This window comes from Rhipicephalus sanguineus, chromosome 3 (genome assembly GCF_013339695.2).
Source record: "Rhipicephalus sanguineus isolate Rsan-2018 chromosome 3, BIME_Rsan_1.4, whole genome shotgun sequence".
NCBI lineage: Eukaryota > Metazoa > Arthropoda > Arachnida > Ixodida > Ixodidae > Rhipicephalus > Rhipicephalus sanguineus.
This window is the reverse complement of record NC_051178.1, coordinates 155,388,539-155,408,313: the sequence shown is the minus strand read 5'-3', so window position 1 is coordinate 155,408,313 and position 19,775 is coordinate 155,388,539. Positions and strand designations below refer to the sequence as shown.

At 48.1% G+C, this 19,775-nt stretch overlaps 3 protein-coding genes across 3 annotated transcripts in view; all 3 read right to left on the bottom strand.

The window, feature by feature from the left end:
* LOC119385999 (uncharacterized) overlaps positions 1 to 3,640 on the bottom strand; it is a 31,103-nt gene extending 27,463 nt beyond the window's left edge. Inside the window, exon 1 of the mRNA XM_037653353.2 lies at positions 3,340 to 3,640. Coding sequence (XP_037509281.1) covers positions 3,340 to 3,640 — 301 coding nt within the window. The remainder of the gene's footprint in view (positions 1 to 3,339) is intronic.
* The window catches only part of LOC119387520 (natural resistance-associated macrophage protein 2), a 165,115-nt gene that overhangs the window by 74,739 nt on the left and 70,601 nt on the right, over positions 1 to 19,775 (bottom strand). The gene's annotated exons all lie outside the window — the stretch shown is intronic.
* Positions 8,287 to 18,707, bottom strand: LOC119387522 (E3 ubiquitin-protein ligase UBR3-like). Its single transcript, XM_049414332.1, has 5 exons — positions 18,564 to 18,707; positions 14,732 to 14,898; positions 11,660 to 11,807; positions 10,705 to 10,803; positions 8,287 to 8,478 (listed from the first exon to the last, which is right to left on the bottom strand). The coding sequence occupies exons 1-5, from the start codon at positions 18,705 to 18,707 to the stop codon at positions 8,287 to 8,289; spliced, it is 750 nt and encodes a 249-aa protein (XP_049270289.1).

Below are 19,775 nucleotides of genomic sequence, written 5' to 3'. Positions count from 1 at the left end.
TTGGAAAGTAAGAGCCGAAAAAACAGGAAAAAACGGCAAAATATTTAGTGGTACAGAATTTTATTTCATTCTTACGAGCAGCACGAAAATTGGCGCGCTCAGCCGCGATCTAGTCGATGGATAGAAACGCGGAGCTTAGGACGGCCTCATCCACAGAAATGTAATCAACGTATGTGATTTTTTTAACACCAACAGCTGTAGCATGAAAGAACTAAGCACACGCAATCACGACCGGCGTGGCGAGTCCGACCGCGAACCGCACGCACGACCGTGCGAGCTCCAACCAGCTCGAACTCCTCCCGCTCTCCGACAAATAACGATGATGATGAGTCTACGCCAACGCGATGGCAGAAGTGAATGCCAATCTCGAAGGCCTTGCTTTCGCATGCAATTACGTCATACACACCATATTTGTGCAATACAAATCTCAAAGGCTATGCTTTTGTCAATAGTAAATGCCAATCTCGAAGGCCTTGCTTTCGCGAGCAGTGACGTCATAGACGCCATCTTTGCAATTTGAATCTCGAAGGCCATGCTTTTGTTTGCATCAATTGAAAGATTCTGTTGCTTGCGCCTCTCATGCGGCTAATATTACGGTCAAACGAGGCCAAGCTGCGTGAAAATGCACCATGACGGCTCTCTTTGGTAGTCACTCGGTCGGCTCCGAGCGCACTTCGCGACGTATCATACGGGAACGGTCCGACAGTTACGACGTAACAGCGGGGTTCCCAATACATTGTATCCTATGGGAGCTATGCCGGGACCGGCGGAAAACGACGTAACAGCCGGGAAAACGCAGCAGTGAGGAACATAACAGCGGGGTTCTACTGTATTACAATAGAGTTCTCAAAGAATAATTTATCAGCCTCAAGTGATTTAGTGCTGTCTTATAGGTGTCCATTTAAAGCATTGGCTTTGAAACATGTTATTTTCTTCCTGAAAGTGCCAAAACCAGCTTTCAAAAAGCAGCCCCGACTTCTTGTGCAGGAGATATGCCCTAAAGAATTAACTCAGACAAATAGCACCTCAATAGACATATATACATAAAATGACTATAATGGTTTATTAGATGGCTATAAGTATTCGCAATGCCCACGAACTATAGGTGGCGCGCCGTGCTTTTCAAGATGGCGCCAGGAGGAGGGTCAACCCGTTTGTTAGCATAGGAACAGATAGGATGTGCGGACGTACGGCCCGTGCCACTTTCACCGGATGAAGTCATGAGCTGCGCTGAAATGTATATGAGACTAAAATACTTTCCCAAGCCATGGAAAGTGCGAAGTGCTCGCCACCTAATTATTTGCTGCGGTGTGAAAGGTTATATTACAGCTCCGTTACCGCGCATAACGATGCTTTGCGAAAACCTGTGCGTACTACACAAAACTGCATGAACTAGAATTGACGTGTGAGCTGAACGGCACTCCGAGGTAGTGCGTACCGAGCCTGCCTGACGGATTTGCCGCAATAGTAGGCCGCCAGCAAGTAGCGCCATAGCTGCTGCGCGTGGTGATGGTTTGCAAACATAATACGCCGTCGTCATTACCGTATTTACTCGAATCTAGGCCGGCCCCGATTCTAAGCCAACCCCCGATATTCGCAAGGCCAGAAAAAAAGAAAAAACTAAATCATTGTACTCTAATCTAAGCCGACTCCCCCACTTTCGCACAGCCTTTTTTCGAAAAAAACATAGGCTTAGATTCGAATAAATACGGTACTTGCGCAGTCGGGAACGTGGACTTATGTCTTCAACGGAACACAAGCATTTAACGTCCCATTCAGTAGCGCTTGTGTCACAGCCATGCTGAGACTCTAGCCGTGTGCAATTCACTTCACTCGCATGTTGCAGGCTCGATCAGCACGATCGAAACATGAATATTGAAAAGAATGCACACGTATGCTTTTCGCAACGTCGAAGAAGTTAGCCGAGAGGCATGGATTGTGGCCGTGACTGCACATTCCATCGCTCTAACCATTTCGCTTCGCTGGTCGAGCTTGAGCGTGTTGGTGGCATGCAGCGCTACGTAATATCCACAATAACTGTGATAGTACATGCAATACACATGAGGAACTATGCTTTTATTCTGATCTCGCTCGAGCATATTATACATTAAATACAATCAAAGTGACTTACGAGCGTGAAAGAACATTAGAGGGGACGTGAAGTGCAACTCGCTCCTCGTGAGTATTAGCAGCTGATCGTTCATCGTCGCTGTCACTCTCGGTGCTTTCACAGTCTTCTACGTCCAGTGAAAAATCCTCGTCGTCAAGATTGTTTCTTTCAACATCACTGCTGAATGCAATCTGAAGAATTTCCTCCGACGAACGACTTCGACCACTCCGCGTCACCACGTTTACAATTAGAGACACGTCTGGGCACGGAGAACATTTTGCTCTCACATCGGTCAACGAGCAAATCGCTGGCAGTGTGCTGCCACCTATCAACAAATGTACAAAAACAAGCGGCGCAGCGCTGGCTATGAAACCAACACACTGGCGAAGGACGGCGTGGAAAGCGTTCGCTCCACGGAAGGCGTGGAGCAGACGCGTCCTCAAATGATTGAAACGTCACTTGCACGATTAGTAACAACGCTTTGCTGACAAAAGATAAAGGCCCTATTTTAATGTACATTAAAGTTGTCAGTACATATTGACAACTTGAGATCGCTCAGTTTTACAAGAGCACATCGCGAGCCCGCGCGACCTCCCGCGTACAGTGTTATGGGATTCATGCACTACAAGAAACACTGACCAATGCTATATGCAAGTAAAACAGGGTGAGCTTCAACTGAATATGTCAGACGATAACATTTAACTAACCTACGTGGCTACAGAAAGCCTCGCGAAGCTGATAGCATGCGTACGCTGTGGGCTAGCATTGGATTGGATTGGATTGGATAAACTTTTATTTGGTCCTCCAAAACACAGATCACTGTGTCGCGGGCCGCTCCCACGTGGGGACCGAGAGGCCGAGCCCCTCAGCCGCCTCGCGGGCTTGGTGGACAGCCCAGAGTTGTTCTGCCAAGGACGAGCTGCGGATTGCCGCCTCCCATCTGGCAGAGGTGATGTTCGATAAATGAGCGAATTTGGTGCACTGCCAGAGCATGTGTTCTAAGGAAGCTATTTCCCCACAATATGGGCACAGATTACTTGGGTATAGTTCAGGGTAAATAATGTTTAACATTTTCAAGGTGGGGTACGTCTTGGTTTGCAAAAGCCTTAATGTAAGTGCTTGGGGCCTAGTGAGATTTTTGTGAGGTAGAGGGAAGATCCTCCGGGATAGATAAAAGTGCTTAGTGAGCTCGTTATACGTTGTGGGAATTTCCCAGTTATCCCCTTCACCATTAGAACGCATGCCCGGGGAGGCGCGGTTGGAGAGGTCTCGCGCCGCCTCGTGTGCCGCTTCATTGAGATTGGGAGGGGAGTCCTTGATTTGACCAAGGTGAGCCGGGAACCAACTCAGCAGGTGATGCGTGATTTCCTTGCCTTGTAGTATTCGTAGCGTTTCTCCCGAGACCGTACCATTTGCGAAGGCCCGTAGTGCTGCGCTTGAATCACTGTAGATGACTTCGATATCCTCCATCGTCAGTGCTAATGCAATGGCAACTTGTTCTGCAATGATTGGGTCCTTCGTCCTGACCATCACTGAGTTGATGACTTGGCCAGCCCGATCGACCACCACGGCCGCAAAAGCTTTCCGATTGACGTGGGAAGCCGCGTCGACAAAGGCGACCCTTCTTTGCTCGTTTGAGACCTGACAAAGTATGGTCCTGGCCCTCGCTAGTCTTCTTCCAATGTTGTGCTCCGGATGCATGTTTCGTGTATAGGAGATACCGTGATGTTTTCTCTGATATTTTCGGGAATATCGTTGTACTTCAGTTTAATCACCATTGGGTTCTGGTCCAGCTCCTGCAGGATCTTCCTTCCCGACCTTGTTGTAGATAGCCTCGCTAAATGCGCTCTCTCTTGGGCCTCTGCTATTTCTTCGAGAGTGTTGTGAATGCCAAGCTCTAGAAGACGTTCAATGCTGGTGTGTATGGGTATGCCCAGGACCCTCTTGGTAACCTTCCTGAGGAGTGCATTAAGTTTCTCAGACTCTGCTCTCGACCAGTTGTGCATTGCTGCCTCATACGTGAAGTGACTAAGAACGAACGCATGCATCAACCTGATGAGGTTGTCTTCCATGAGCCCATGTCTTTTGTTGGCCACTCTGCCTATAAGGCGCACCGCGCTGTCGGTTTTCCAGGTTAGCTTGGCAATAGTCTTTCTGTTAGCACCGTTAGACTCGATCGTCATGCCTAGGACTTTGATGGCATCGACCCTCGGGATGGCATCCCCGTTACTTGTACGTAGGTGGATGTCTATCTCGTTCAATGGTTTCCATCCCCTGAGATTTGGGCCTCGACGTGTAGTCCGATACAGTAGTAGTTCTGACTTGCTCGTGGAGCACCTGAGCCCGGAAGGACGAAGGTATCCCTCTGTGATGTCAATCGCCTCTTGCATGGCGCTCTCAATCTGCCCCTCGCTTCCTCCTGTGCACCAGATGGTGATGTCATCCGCGTGATGCTGTGCTTCAACCCCTCGATTCTCGATAATCTCTTCGACAGCTCAATCATGACAAGGTTGAACAGCATTGGGGAAATCACTGCACCTTGTGGCGTGCCCCTTGCTCCTAGTTCAATTTCTGCGGTCTCGATATGTGCAACTGTCACGGATTCGGGTGGTTGCGGGTGATGGACTCGGCCAAGACTCGTTGAACACCAAAACACATTTAATAAACGAAACACACGGCACTCAAATATATATATGTATAGATGTACAGAAATACAATCAAAGAAACTTAAACTGTAATAAACTATTTAACTAAACTGCTCCACTCATAGTCTGCTTCAGTCTTAGAACAACTGATACATCGGATTGGTCTTACTTGGCATTGCTGACGACATGGTACATAACCAATGTCCCGTCTGTCGTCGTTCCCGTTGAGTCATCTGTCGTGGCTCCTGATGTCTCCACCAGCTTGATGTCAACTCTGCAGCTCGACGCAGCAGCCGTCGCCTGTACACAAGCAGGTCGTCGTAGCGCTGGCCTGACTGCTAGGCCCGTTAGGCCTAACGTCGTCGTCGGCTGCTTCACCCGGCGTGGCGTTCCACCGCTGACGTGGCGCTCCGGGGATTGCCTTCGGCGGCCTGCTGCAGAAGGGGGCTTGCGTCAGGAACGCTGGTACATGCGGTGCGCGGTAGCTGCATCTCCGAGGAGTCTGGCTCGAACGCCGTCTCGTTCGCCGGCCGCACCTCGGGACGCCCGCGTCACCAGCCGAACGCCCGTCGCTCCCGTCGCCAGTGCACAGGCTGGCGATGCAACCTTCCGCTGCCGAGTCCACCCAGACAATCCCAGCTCACTCCGCTTCGTGTTCTTTCACGGCTCGGTTCACGTGCCACGAGCTCTAGATTTTTTCCACGCACGCGCTCGTGCCGACGCCAACGCTTCTTCGTCGTCTTTCTGCCTCCGAGAGGCTCTTACTCGTGACAGCAACCTTCATCACTGCTTTTCGATCTGTTAGAAAGGACCGCACGTAGTCATGGAAGACTTTCCCAAGACTGAGCTTGGAAATCGCTTCGAGTATGAACGAGTGGTAGATGTTATCGAACGCTCTTTCTAGATCCAGGCACAGAATGGCCCTCACGTCTCTGGTTTCGTTGTCGATGATCTGGTGTTTGATAAGCTTCAATGCATCTTGTGTGGATAGCCCTGCCCTGAATCCAACCATATTGTGTGGATAGATGTCATTATCTTCCAAGTACTTGTTTAGCCTGTGCAGTATGGCATGTTCTGCAACCTTGCCGATACATGATGTCAATGATATTGGCCTCAGGTTGTCCAAGTTAGGGGGCTTTCCTGGCTTAGGAATAAGGATCGTGCTGGCCAGCTTCCACTGCTCTGGCACCCTGCCTTCTCTCCATGCTGCATTGATCATATTCTTCAGGGTCTCAATTGAATCGTCATCAAGGTTACGAAGGGCCTTGTTTGATATACCGTCCGGGCCGGGGGCGGATCTACCGTTAAGATCATGCAAGGCTCTTCGTATAACCTCGACGTTAAGTCGCCTTCCAGACCTGGATTGGGCTTACCCTGGTACTCTCCACTTGGGGGTGCCAATCCTCTTTTGGTTGGGAGGTACTTATGCACCAATCGCTGTACGACTTGCTTTTCCGTAGAGGCCCCTATCTCTTCATGCAAGATTCTAGCGATGACATGCCTTTGATTCGATTTGGTGTTGTTTTCGTTGAGGAGGTGTTTTAACACATTCCATGTCTTGCCGTTGCGCATCTGACCGTCAACTGAGTTACAGATTTCGTCCCATTGCTGCTTAGATAGTGTGCGACAATGTTCCTCTACTGATCTGTTTACCTCAGCGATCTTCTTCCTCAACCTTCGATTCAGTCGCTGACCCTTCCATCGGTTCAACAGCGCTTGCTTTGCCTCAAGAAGATGAGCGAGACGGCTATCCATTCTCTCAACCTGAAGATCCGTGATAATGGTCGAGGAGACAGATTGGATGTCCTCTTTAATCTGCTTGACCCACTGCTCTAAGCTTGGTCTGTGGTCGTCTTGTTCCCTTTCCGTCCTTAACTTTCTGAACTTATCCCAGTCTGTGTAGTGGAATTCTCTCTGCTTCTTACGCTCCGCGGGGAAGGTGGTGGCAAGAATGCAGTGGTCACTCCCAAGGTCTACAGCGAGGTTCACCCACTGCGGCTTCGTGATGTTCTTTACAAAAGTAAGGTCGGGGGTGGAGTCTCTGCAGGAGGATGTACCAATCCTAGTTGGGAGGCTCGGATCCGTGATTAGGGTGAGATCCAGTTCACTGGTGATTGCCAAAGTCTATTTCCTTTGCCAGTGTTGTACTTGTAGCCCCATGTATGGTGAGGGGCGTTGAAGTCACCAGCTATGACGAGTGGACATTTCCCGGCGATACTGACAGCTTTCTTTAGAATCGTCTTGAACCCTTGCTTCTGTTCCTTTGGACTGCTATAAATGTTAAGTATAAAGATGCTCTGGCGATTGCTGGTACCCGGCACGATCTCTACCATGACGTGTTCTAACTTGCCAGTGTCTATCTTGAGGTCGTGTGTAACGTGCGTTAGTTTGTTGCATATGAGAGTGCATACTCCCCTCCCTTCGGGGTTCCCAATTACAGGCCGGAATCCGGGCAGCACTGCTTGTGATGAAAGGGTTTCCTGTAACAGTACGATATGAGGCTTTTCTTTACTATTCCTGGTATACTGCTGTAGAGTTGCCTTCTTTTTAAGGTAACCTCTACAGTTCCACTGCCAGATACAGAATGCCTCATTTAGCGCCGCCATCATGGTTACAGAGACTGGCAGAGCCTGATGCTGTACACGGCGACGGGTTCGTTATCACTAGTGTTGGTGGCCGGAGAGGTGAGTTTGGGGCATGTGGAGGTACTACTGTGTTATGCAGGTAGGCTTCGACTTTTGTGATGCGTACATTCATATGCTCTTCTAGTGTCGCGACGCTTGATTGTAGCTTGCCCATCTGCTCGCTAAGATTTGCTACTACTTTGCTGAGCGTGTCTAGGACGCCTTTCATCTCTGACATGGTCGTTTGCTTGGCCTCCGCATGTTCTACCGTTACTGCCCTCTTTTTTGGTGCTCTCGAGTCCCCCACGTTTTCAGCTACAGGGACGTCAACTGGCTTGGGCGTCTGCTGTGAAGACTTCGTGCTCGTTAGCGTAGTGAGAAGACTTTTGATTTCTTTTAACTCTGCTAATAACCTCTCATTCGATTTTGCAAGCCTCGCGTTTTCCTGCTCTAGCTGTGCGATTCTATCATGCTCTGGCAGCTTACCTGTCATCACCCCTGCCGCTCCGTTGTGCGCTCGCTCAGCCCAGCTGCCTTTCGTTGCGTCTGCATGCGTCCTCGCCGGGTTTGAATCCGTGACCTCGAACTGGACGCCGGGCATCTGGCCACTCGGGCGGCTTCCAGGTTGCTGCTTCCCCAGAGGGCGGCCTCGAGAGCTCGAGCGCCCCCGTGTTTGGGAGCGGTCCCTCGATCTGGAACCTTTTCTGGAGCGGGAGCGCCCCCTGCAGTGGGGGTGCCCATCCTGTCCTTGTGTACTCTGGATGCTTTGGGTCCCGATGCCTGGGAACTGCTGCTCGTCCTTGAGGTCTGGACTCGATGTCATTGATTCGTCACGTCCTTGTGCGGCTGCTCGCGATCTTTCCCATCGCCTGCGTCTGACGACGTATGGCACTAAGAACCTGTTCTTTCACTCCTTGTCTGCTGTGGGGTGGTGACCGCCACACAGCTTGCATGTTGGATCGCACTGGTGCTGCTCATCTGGATTCTTGATCTCACAACCTCTGCAGATGGTTTCACCTGGGTTTGGACAGACGTCAGCTCGATGTCCCAGCTTCCCACAGACGTAACAAATGTCGACGTGTTTGCGGTAAAGGGAGCACTGTAAAAGCGAAGGGCCATATCTCACGAACCTCGGTACTTTGTGTCCTTCGAACGCTATAATGATTGTCCCAGTGTCCTTGATCCTCTTGGCCTGCAGTGCCAGCGGGTTGTTCGCGTTTCACAATCTTTCGGTTCAGAATGTCCTGGGTGTCGCTTATGGGGATCCCACGAATCACTCCTTTACACGTGTCGTGGGGTGCCGTGGCGTACGCGCTAACCTCAAACACTTTGCCGCCAATGTCGATATTCTTGACCTTGAGGTATCTTGAAGCTCTATCTTGGTCCGGGGTGCTTGCCACCATGATGTTCTGCTGCAAATTGGGACAAATGATGTCCTGCATGGCCTCCTCCTCTTCGACGCCGGCCGCCAATACACTCAAACCTCATTATAACAAAGTCGCATCTGCCACGAAAATAACTTCGTTATATCCGAAAATTCGTTATAAACGTTTATTTTTAACACTGTAGCTATGGCAGGACTATTCTTCATTTACTTCGTTATAACCGATAATTCGTTATATCCGTGTTCGTTATAACGAGGTTTGAGTGTACTATTGCGTCAGCCACGGCTCCAGCGCCAATTCTGGAGATGTCTAGTCCTCCTCGTGGTCGTATCACAATTTTGCTAAAGTCCTTGGGCAGCGGTGGCATGCGCCCCGCTTTTACGATCCTGTTCTTGGTGTCATATCCACTACGACTGGCTCGAGCGTCTCCCTCAACGCCAGCCTTGGTCGAGCCCTTGGCTCCGGAAACGCCAACCGCGGCTACCTTATTCCTTGAGCGTCTCATTTCTGCTGCTTTCCATCCTAAATCTTCCGTGCAATCTTCTGGAGAGATGTCCTCTCCCTCTACTTGGTATTCCATCCTCAGTGGCCGCTCCACGGACGCGCAGTGCGTTGAGTCACGTTGGCGCCGAGCCGGCGCATCGGCGGCAATCGCGTCCTTGGTTAGGCTGAAATCCTCCGGCGGCGTGGTCCGAGTAAAATGTCGCAAAAATTGCTTAATGTCCGCCTACCGGCACAAAGTTGGTGTCCGCTTGTTCCTTGAAACCTTAGACACAAGATGTGACTAAAATTTAGGCGAAAAATCCGCGGATTCCACACGAAAGCATTCTTGAAAGCAGGAGCCGATCTTCCCGCGTCCACACAGCTCGGTCCCGGCCGAGCGTCCCCCCGGGCTAGCATTGAAAGCGCGAGTTACCACGTATTTTCACGAAAACTTTGCGCCTCGCAAGAACGAATCAGATTTCTCGTGTCACGGATTGCCCGGTTTGTTCACTGATGCAAGGAACATGCAAAGTCGTAGTGTTCCTTCCTTGCCAACGCGTTAACACTGAGGTTAGCACAGCCGAACAAGGGAGCAACTGCGTAGTGCTGCCATTTTGTCGTCTACTAACCCTCCTCGAGAGGACGCTCCTGAATTCCGCTTGGTGGCACGACAGTCTATGGGCATTGCAAATACAAACGGTACACAAATTAGGGTGAGGTACGGGGAAGCCAAACATTAGCTAGTTGCAAACATAGAAAGCGAGGGAGAGGCATACGCATCAGGTAAACCATCAATGAGGAAGTGACAAGAGCCCTGAACTCACAAATGTGGGATATTGTGCCCCAATGACATCAAGCTTTAGCGTTGTTTGTGCTGTAGCTGGCAGATCATCGAGCCTGGCATTAAAGATTCAGAACAAAACGGCCCGTGAATCACTAGCTTGAATATGCTCCTTTTTTCTTCTTGCTTTCTTTTTTTTTGTAAGCCATCCATGCACGGCAATGCATTGAGATTCTGGAAACAAACACAGTGAGCTGCACCAAAAATAAATGCCTGCCATGTTCAATTTTACTCAAAGTTTACAAAAGGTACTGGCCTTGCTTGTTCCCGGTTTATACAAATAGCAAGCGGATGGGTGTGTCTGGATGGACTTTGCAAAAAGCAAGCAGAAAACATTACTTTGCTAAGCAGTAACTGTTGACACAGCAGTATGATTCAGGATAGTGATTGTGATGAGAACCAGCAAAAAAAAAAAAAGATTCCTTTAACGCCTGTGTTTTGTCATTACGAATTGTACATTCTGTTCTTTTTTCCTTTGTCACTGGATTTCATGTGGCTTGGACGAGACTGCAGCCATGTCTGTGACTGGCCATTTGGTGGAACAAGATGAGAAAGGAAGAACGGTATGTGAAATGGGATGGTGCGAAACCGTTGCCAAAACCAGCTTCACACTCACCTTCTGGGACACAGAGTGCGGATGAAACTGCAGGGCCATCTCTAGCAGGTAAACAGCAAGCGCCAGTACCTGCTCCGGAACCTCTGGGTCTTTGAGCGCCTGAGGAAGAGACATTGTGCGAGGATTCGTAGGGAACTGCAAACCAATTACAAACTTTGCAACTTCCAGTCAATCACTACTACTCCAAGAAGCCCCACTACAATGCAACGATCTCATGGCCTCCCAACCTGCCAATGTAACGACAAGCTTGCAGGGGTTGGCCTTCTATCTTGTAAGTGTGGCAATGTGACAAGTACAAAACACTAGAAAAGACAGCGGTTGGAAGACAGAACACAAATCCAACACACTGGCATTTCTGCCAGCCTAATGATTCCAGTGAGGCCCAAGAACCAACCGGCCTTGAATGCTAACAAGCCCACAGGCTAAATAGGTCAGATTTGTTTCTGAGAACTGCTTTTAAGATCTGTTTCCAAAACAGATAATGAAAAGAAAGAAAAAAGAAACCAGAAAGGGAGAGACAGAGAGATTAGCCATAAAGGTGTTTGTGTAAAAACCACATTATGATTGCAGGGTACACCAGACTAACTTACACCACCCGAAATCCTTTAAAGCTTTTGCACAAATCTTCTTGCATTTCACCTCTACTGAAATGTTTATGTTCAAACCCACAGCCCTGAGTGCTGCCCTGCTGCAACTGTGCCAAAGAATTGTCACGCCAAGTTTTTTTTTCTGCTGTACCACAACAATATCAGCTTAAACCATGAAACTTATTTTGATACCATGGCATGCGAGTTCTTCGAGAATTATACACTCCAACGCTGTACACCCCTAATGGGTGCACGTTAGGTCCGGTGCACGTTTATAGGGTGCACATTAGGTCCGAGTAAATACGGTATGCTAAGCAAGAACAGAAGAAAAAAAAGAAGCCATGAGAGGCCACCTATGGCAGGCTGACCTTGAACAGGATGATGAACAGAGCAGCCTGCATAGTCTTGCATTGTAGCAGTTTGCGAGGGTCCACCAACTCTGGGTGCACATTGCGTGGAAGCCGGAATGGGGGCCAGGGTGTGGCACTTCCCTTGAGCCGACCATTTTGGCGCATGCTGCAAGAACAAAGCCACTTCACTTCAACAGTCTCAATATCCCCACTCATTGGTGATACCAGCACCCAGTGATGAGGCAAGGGTGTTACACACAAGAAGACCGAGTCCAAACGTACAACTTCCAAATCATATTTAAACCTCATAAAAACACCGTGAATGCAATCAACATCAAAGCAAGTGCACAACTTTCAGGATGCTATTCAATACCGAAGGCAACATGAAATCCCATCTGCAAATACAGCAGACTCCCATTAAGTGGAACCCGAAGGGACCAGGAAAATGTATTCCATTTAACAGGAGTTCCGTTTACTGAGGATAAACAGGGGTGCAGAATCCAAGTACAAAACCAATTTTATTAGGTGCAGTTTTTTCGTTAAAGCAGCTGTTCTGTTTAAGACATTTCCGTTTACTGAGAGTCCACTGTATAACGACTTTTGAGGATGCAATTTTCAGTAAACATATTAAAACTAGGCTTGTGCGAATATTCGAGCAGTTTGAATATTCAAATTTGCTTCGAAACGAATTTAGATTATTCTAAATTTTGACGTATTCGAAATGAACGAATACACAGTCATACATAAACCGCATGTAACCCCCTGTAAAGGTGGTTTCACTGCAGTACAGGAGTGCTATACCGTGAATACACCTTTCCAGGTGAAATCCGTACTGCCGCGAAGCCCTACTTCAAGGTTAAACGATCTAAGTACCCTCACATTGATTCATCAGTTTTTAAGTTTAAAAGCTCTTTATACCTGCTTATATGCTTTAAGTAAATTTTAAAATGTAACATAATTTACAGTTATCACTCGCATTCTACTGAAAGTCAAATCCTGCTACTTTCATGTTGCTTCCACTTCCCTTTGAATCAAAAAGAATGATATTAGCAAATGCCTTGTATCAATTTTAAAATATATTGTGCAGGTTAGCTGGGATATGCTCATTTTATTGCGATAGCAATCATATGACAGTCTCGGCTGGTTTTTTGTCCGTCTCCATCGCCGCTGTCATGCACCGTATATGTATAAGTATGTATATATATATAAACGCCCCAAAGAAAAATAATTCAGAAAAATGCTTCCGAAGCGCGGAATTGAACCAGGGACCTCTCGCTCGGCAGCGCGTAGCGCTAGCCACTACGCCACAGAACGCAGATCGTCCACGTAGCCAATGGCGAGTGTTATATACACACCTTTTACCGCTGGCCGGACTCAGAGACGGCAGGCGCCTACAAGCGTTTCTTCATTACCAGCAAGATGGCGCGAGGAACGCGCCGGGCGAGGAGCACGCCGATGCTCTTTGCCCGACAGGGTGTGGTTGCCTTCGTGCGCTTCTCTCAAGGAAAGAAGGGGGGGCGGGCGCAGTGTAGAGCGGGGGGTTGTATGTCTTGTGCTTTCCCCACGATGACCGCGCTGAAGTCACAGAGCGTACGACGGTGAATTCGCTTGCTCCAGCGGCCGTGTTTGCGAAAGGAGCGCGCTGTTCAAACAGAAATAAGCAACAACTGCGATGTTTAGTTCGCGCTCGTCCTCTGTATACCTGTTCGTTCATTTCGTGCGTCCTGCTTTATGTTTCAGCAATGCGCTTCAAGTATCGAGCTGTGACGCATGATAGTTCGCGCTCGTCCTGTGTGTGTTCTTTTCGTGCGTCCTTTGGGCTCGAGCGACGCGCTGGCCATTTCGAGCTGATTTCATTCTTCGCGTTAAACTCCAATTTATTGCTATCGCATTCATTGCTTCGCCATTGCGGCGAAACTGTGACTTTTTCTTTATAATATGTGACATGTACTATTCAAATTCGATTCGAAATTATTCGACCAAATCACTATTCGCTTCGAACCTAAAATTTACTATTCGCAGAAGCCCAATTAAAACATGACTACAAGTTCTTGATCTTGTGTTTCCGTTATTTGTACGGAGTATTCTAACACAGTGCATCTTGAAGGGAGGTGTTACTACGTAGCAGGTGGATGATATTACATGACCTAGAGTGGAGATGTTGTGCGAGCATTGTGCAAAAGCAAAACATGCGTGCTGTTGCCCCGAGCTTTTGTGGATTGCTGCAACAAGGAGAGATTCAAAAGAGAACTTTGTAGCAGTGGTTCTTCTGTTCTGACTTGCACAGTTATACACAAACTCTTATTCTTAAGTTTAACAAAGTTGCTGAATGGTGCAGTCATTGCCAAATATCCCAGATTTATTTTCTACTGTATTGAGTGCGTCCCAGTTCATAAAGAAGAGGGGGGAAGCCAGATGACTTCCGAAGACACTCAGGCCAGTGCCCTTTTGGTTCAAGATATCTTCAGATCAAATTGCAGCATTTGAATGCACTGTGACGAAGGGTAATGGCAACATGTAGACATCAATAATGGACAGCGGTCACTGAAGCAATGGACAGCGGTCACTGAAGCATGTCACAGCAATGTATATCCCACAACACAATGGTGGAAGTGACTAGGCAAGTTTAATGTTCACAAGTTGCGGAAGTGGCGCTTTAAAACTTGTGATCGAACGCACTAAGTCTGAAGGATGAACAAGAGGGAAAAAAAATTGCTAACGTTTCTGGTCTGATGACATAATAACGTTAAAGGAGCTATGCAGCTTCATTTGAAATGAAAGCCTATAAAAGATGACTTCCGTATTTTCTCGTGCATAACCCACACAAAATACACAGAAAATCCGGAGCTAAAGTAGGGAGGGCTGCAGGTTATACACGAATTTCGATGCATGAGTTGGTAATGCAATAAAGGCAACTTCATGGCAATATGTGCAGATTTCTTTTTTTTCCACGGTCTGTAGTCTGGGTTATACGCAGGGACAGGTTATAAAATACGGTGTTGGAAGCAAATCCGGAAAAGCTTTACGCAATCGATTTGCAGTGTGCTGTGCTAGCACGGAACTTTCAAGAAGTGGGAAATGCTCACTCACAAGTGGGTGTATCGGTCCATGGATGCCTGATAGTCCTTGCGATGCACAGCACGCAGCAGGACGTGCACGGGATCGTACTCCCGCTCCCACACTGATCCTCGAGGCACGTACATTCCCTGCAGCAGGTTGCCACCGGCCTCAAAGTTTGGTTGCTTGTAGAGCGCCACCTGGGTGCAAAGATGAAACAGGTCACATCAACGCTCATCTATGAGGTATGTCTTTTGGCAACCTAATGATTAATTATGACATTTTTTTCATGTGCACCCAAAGCCTACAACAAGCATCGTGGCTTCAGCTGCCTCATCAGCTGAAGACAGCACACAATATGCTGTACAGAAGGCACAAGATTGTTGGTGTCACATGGATCATACGTTTCGATTTCTTCAAGAGTGGAACCTGGAAACAAATGTGTTCTTAAGTCAAAGCACTTTGTAGTTCATTTTTCTAAGAAACTATATGCCCAAACAGTTGTGTTATTCTTCTAGCTGAGTAAATTAGTGCTTTTTCAGTAGGCACGCATCTACGGTAAGTTCACCCTCGTCTATACATGGCAATTCACCACCTTGTTTACAGTAAACAGTATACAGTGAAACCTCGTTAATACGTACCTGCCGGGAATGCGGCATAACTACGCACTAAACAGTAGTACGCATTAAACACCAAGTACAAATTTGCATCTTCTAGCATACGCCATCGCCGCCAGCAAAGAAATAGAGTGCCACAGAAAATATTGCCTAAAGTACCTACCGCAAAGCCTTTTCTTTCTTTTTGCCAAAGTGAAGAAAAGATCCTGGCACTCTTGCATGACCGCCCGATAGTGCACCGTGGCGACGCCAAAGAGCATTTCGAAACTATTACAGGGTCCAGGATACGCAGCCAACGCAGCGACCGACATAGTGACAGAACGGACAGTGCCTACTTTCCGCGATATATGTGTGTGCGTCTAACCGCGATCTGCTACTAAACAAAAACTGACAGAGTTCCAGTGAAACGCGGTACGGCCTCATGGAGCCGATCGTCTCCCGGCTAGTTGCGTGCAGCGCGTCGCCTACTCAGCTCACACAGTCATTGCCGGTGCGCTTACTGTTCCGCACGCGCGCATTTGTTGGGGGAATGTTGTTCGTACCCACTTCGCTCCAGATCGTGCACAGATGCGGCGAGTAGCTCGTTCAGTTAATGCAGCGATGACGAGCTTCATGCAAGCGATCCGCACTCCGCGACGCTCTAGCGGTCCTGGTAGCCGACAGAGGCGCATTGGGTAGACGCCTTATAAAAGCGTGCAGTATGGTTACAACAGCGCTACACTTGCTGTACCGTACACGTGCGTTTAGTGTGATAGCGTCAATGCAGTGAGGTTTCTCGGTGCCCACGACCCGCAACGCTAACTACGCAACGGCGATCTGCTTTCGTTTCTACAAAGCGGTGCGCACCTGATGACGGCTTAGTAGCGTTTGCTGTCGGGCTAGTTACATGGCTGACGTTCTTTGTCCCTGTCCGAGCATTTGCGCCATCAATTCAACTTCAGCCTTGAAGACGGCCCCGCAAACGAGGCGGCAGCGATCGGCGGCCCAGAGCGTTCAGGTTGTTGCCTAATAAAAGCGTGCAGTAGGCTTAAAAAGTAGCGCGGCGCCGCACGCGTGCCCGAGCAGACAGCTGAAGATACTTAATATGATAAGGCTGTCGGCGATAAATCATGCCGGCACATTCGTCGGTGGCCGCCACCTCGCCTTCGTCCTTTCCCGATGCTTACCTGCAAAGGCGTCGCCGCAATCGCGCGGAAGTCGGAGTCGGTGATCAACCGATCTCCGCACTTCTCAAAAAGACGGAAGACCTTTGACGGCACATTGTGGCGTCGGGAAGTTGAGTGACGCAGTAAAATTTTATGGCACAAAATGTTATCGCGGTACGCAGGGTACGCACGAACCGGTAGGCAAGGGCGAACCACTACGGCTTAAACGGTCAGCGAATGCATTGGGCTCTATGGGACTCGGTCGGGGATTCGTCGCAACTACGTTTTAACCGTTAGTACGTTTAAAGCGTTAAAGGGGTCATGAAGCACCCCTTGGGCTGATTGAAAAAACACATCCTGCGGAAAGCTGACACGGCTATGAACTGCTCTGCCAAATATTACAGTCGTGCGCGCCGCGTAATGGCCACAAGCGGAGCGCGAAGTTGCCGTTTCCCCAGGCACCCTCTTTTCAAACAGAGGCCGGTTCTCACTTTCGTCGGTGGGCGGGGCGTCTGTCCGCTGTACGTCGCAAGAGACATAGCATGCTTATTGGCCGATAGCCGACGTAAATCGAGAGCGGCGTTCGGATGAGATGCGCTTCTTGCCGCGGGGTGCCGCCACTTGCCGGCGCCGCACTCCTCAGTACACGGTAGCCGCACTCGCGCAAGCGAATCACAGCGGGAGAGCGATCGCGTTTCATGACGCGCGCTGGCATAACTTCTTTCCCCCATGCCATCCCTCCCTGTCTAGCTTCCAGTGCGCTCGCCGGCACGAGAAAAGAGAGAAAGCGCCGGGAGCGTGCGCCAAACCCCCGTAACTCCGCTGATTCTTGACGGATTCGAGAAATTTTTGCGGCAATCGATTCGGGAGGCAGTACCTCCGATACTGAGGCCATTAGATCATTACTTGGAAAAGTGGTTCATGACCCCTTTAAAGCGGGTACGTATTAACGAAGTTTGACTGTATAAAGGAAGGAGCCTTCAAATGAGGACAACAAAAAACGAACAATGTAGAAAGTAGTGTTTACGTTTTCTTTCTTGTTCTACTCGTGTTCATGTTTTTAAGCCTACGTCTACCTGTATATCCCCTTCTCTGGCGATATGTATCAATTATACACATCAATTGCGGAGGTGTGTCACACACCACGTGTTTCTTCAAATGGCTTGGAATGCAGTGTGCACATTTGTACAGGCTTCTTGAGTGGACAACTAGCGCTCATTTAACTTCAATGGGATGCGTATTGCTGCAGGGGATCGCTTTGCTGGATACACTACCATGTCCCATGATCGTTCAACGTGCCGCATTCCAGGACCAACTTCAAGGGTATTATTTTTCTTTGCTTGAAACGAATACAACCAAAAAATAAAGTGGGCATTCATTTTGAGCCTAACATTTGATTCTTTTTATGCAAGAATTCAACCTGACAGATTGCAGAATAATTAGATATTAAATTGCATGCTCATTACGATTCATTATTGAAATGTGCACAAAACAACATATTATCTCATTTCTTTCTTGGAACTAATATAGAGCGCCTTGGAATCATGTTACATTGAGTTTGATGCATTTGCAGACAGTCCATCATAATTCGCGCTTGAAGGGGATATATCATTGTTTGACTTTCACTCATGTATTTACCTTCCTGTTGCAGCTCTCCTTTTTAAATTGTAGCAACACTGCGTCAAGAGCAACCACATACATTTCAAATGCGAGATAAGTGCCTTTTAAATTCATACACAAAATATTTTGGACACTTTCATCCTATCGACTAGGCAAGGGGTGCTGGTATCGAGGAAGTATGGTGAGTAATACGCAAAATCACCCCACTCAGGCCACCATGCGAAATGATTACAGGGTATTCACACAGACATCTGGCCTTTTAAAAAACTCGCATGGATAGTGGCGCCAAATTTATATCGGCTACACTGTACAGTGTTGTGTGGAAACTGTCATCATTCCGTCCATGAGCAAGCACCTTTTACAAGCATGACGGTGATACCACAAACCCAGAGACGCAGAGGGCTGGCACAGGTTTTGCCACAACATTCCCACAGACACGAGCGTCGACCACACAGTGGTGGCATATGATTGTAGAGCCCTTACTTCCTCGAGGAAGGCCTCGAAGTCCCGGCTGTGGGCACTGGTGCCACACTTCTCGGGCAGCAGGTCCATCAGCTGGGAGTGCGTGCGGTCACCCATGCACAGCAGGCTCACCATCTCCTGCCGCGTCACCTCTGCCTCAGTCATGCCTGCAAAAAGTGCACGCTTCATGAGAGAGGAGCTGCACGCAACAGGACTCTTCTGCCATCTGTTGCGTTATCATCAGCCATGGTGAACAAGCACTGGAATCCTTCAAGCAGCCACACTCGACGTTATTATAATCACGTCGATGAAATGCCATCATTTACATGTCAGCTATGGCGCAGTCTGGGTGAAGACTTGTGCCCAGTGCCACACCTGAATACTACAAGTAGCAACATGCAAATTTAACAGATAAATCTCATATGCAAACGAAACCTGCTGGTATAAAGCAAATGTTGATCTACCTATAAGTATTTGCAAATGTACGACAATAACTAGGTATGAATAACTTTGCACCACTGAAGTGATTGATTCTTTGCTCTAACGCAGACCGTTACCATAAACGCTTACTCTAGGTTTTATTACACCCACGATAAACTTTTTTTACGGACCTTTTTTTATTTACCGTGAATTTTTTTACCGTGGCTCGATAAAATTTCCTGAAGCTTGCCATGTTGCGCTCGTGACTTCCTTAGAACACAACGTAATTAATTTTTACCGCTATGTTATTCTATTCGGTGCCATATTCCACACATCAATCACATTTCTTCAGTTTCGTTTGATTGTATGTGTGCTCGTTTGTTCTTCGAGTGCATACGCACCAAAAGTGTAACCTCCTCCTGCTTAAGCACTAAAATTCAGGCTAGCAGTATTCAATAAATAAATAATAAGTAGAGCTGTGCGAACAGCAAAATTTTGGGTGCGAAGCGAATTCGAATATTGAAGTGTGAGTGCGAATCGAATCGAATATTTTTCAAATATTTCTCAAATATTTCTAGAATATTTTTCGAATACTTAGAAGCGAAATTGCAGAAAAAAATGTTAGAAAGGATCCTAAGCATATTCTTATGAGATAGCAACATGAAAGTGTTTCTTTTCGCTAGGTTGATGAAGCACTGGCCGGGGTGGTGTTTCATAGTTTGTCTTATCAAGAATGAGGCAATGTAGGGGCCGAATTCCATTTATGTACATGATTTGATGCAACCAAAGTGTTGCCGACAACACTTTACACGT

Coding starts and splice junctions, on each gene's coding strand:
- LOC119387522 (XM_049414332.1), bottom strand. CDS start 18,707: ATGACTGAGGCAGAGGTGACGCGGCAGGAGATGGTGAGCCTGCTGTGC. Junction 14,899..18,563: donor TCGAGGCCTTCCTCGAGGAA/GTAAGGGCTCTA, acceptor CTTTGCACCCAG/GTGGCGCTCTACAAGCAACC. Junction 10,804..11,659: donor TGTTCATCATCCTGTTCAAG/GTCAGCCTGCCA, acceptor TCTCTTCCTCAG/GCGCTCAAAGACCCAGAGGT.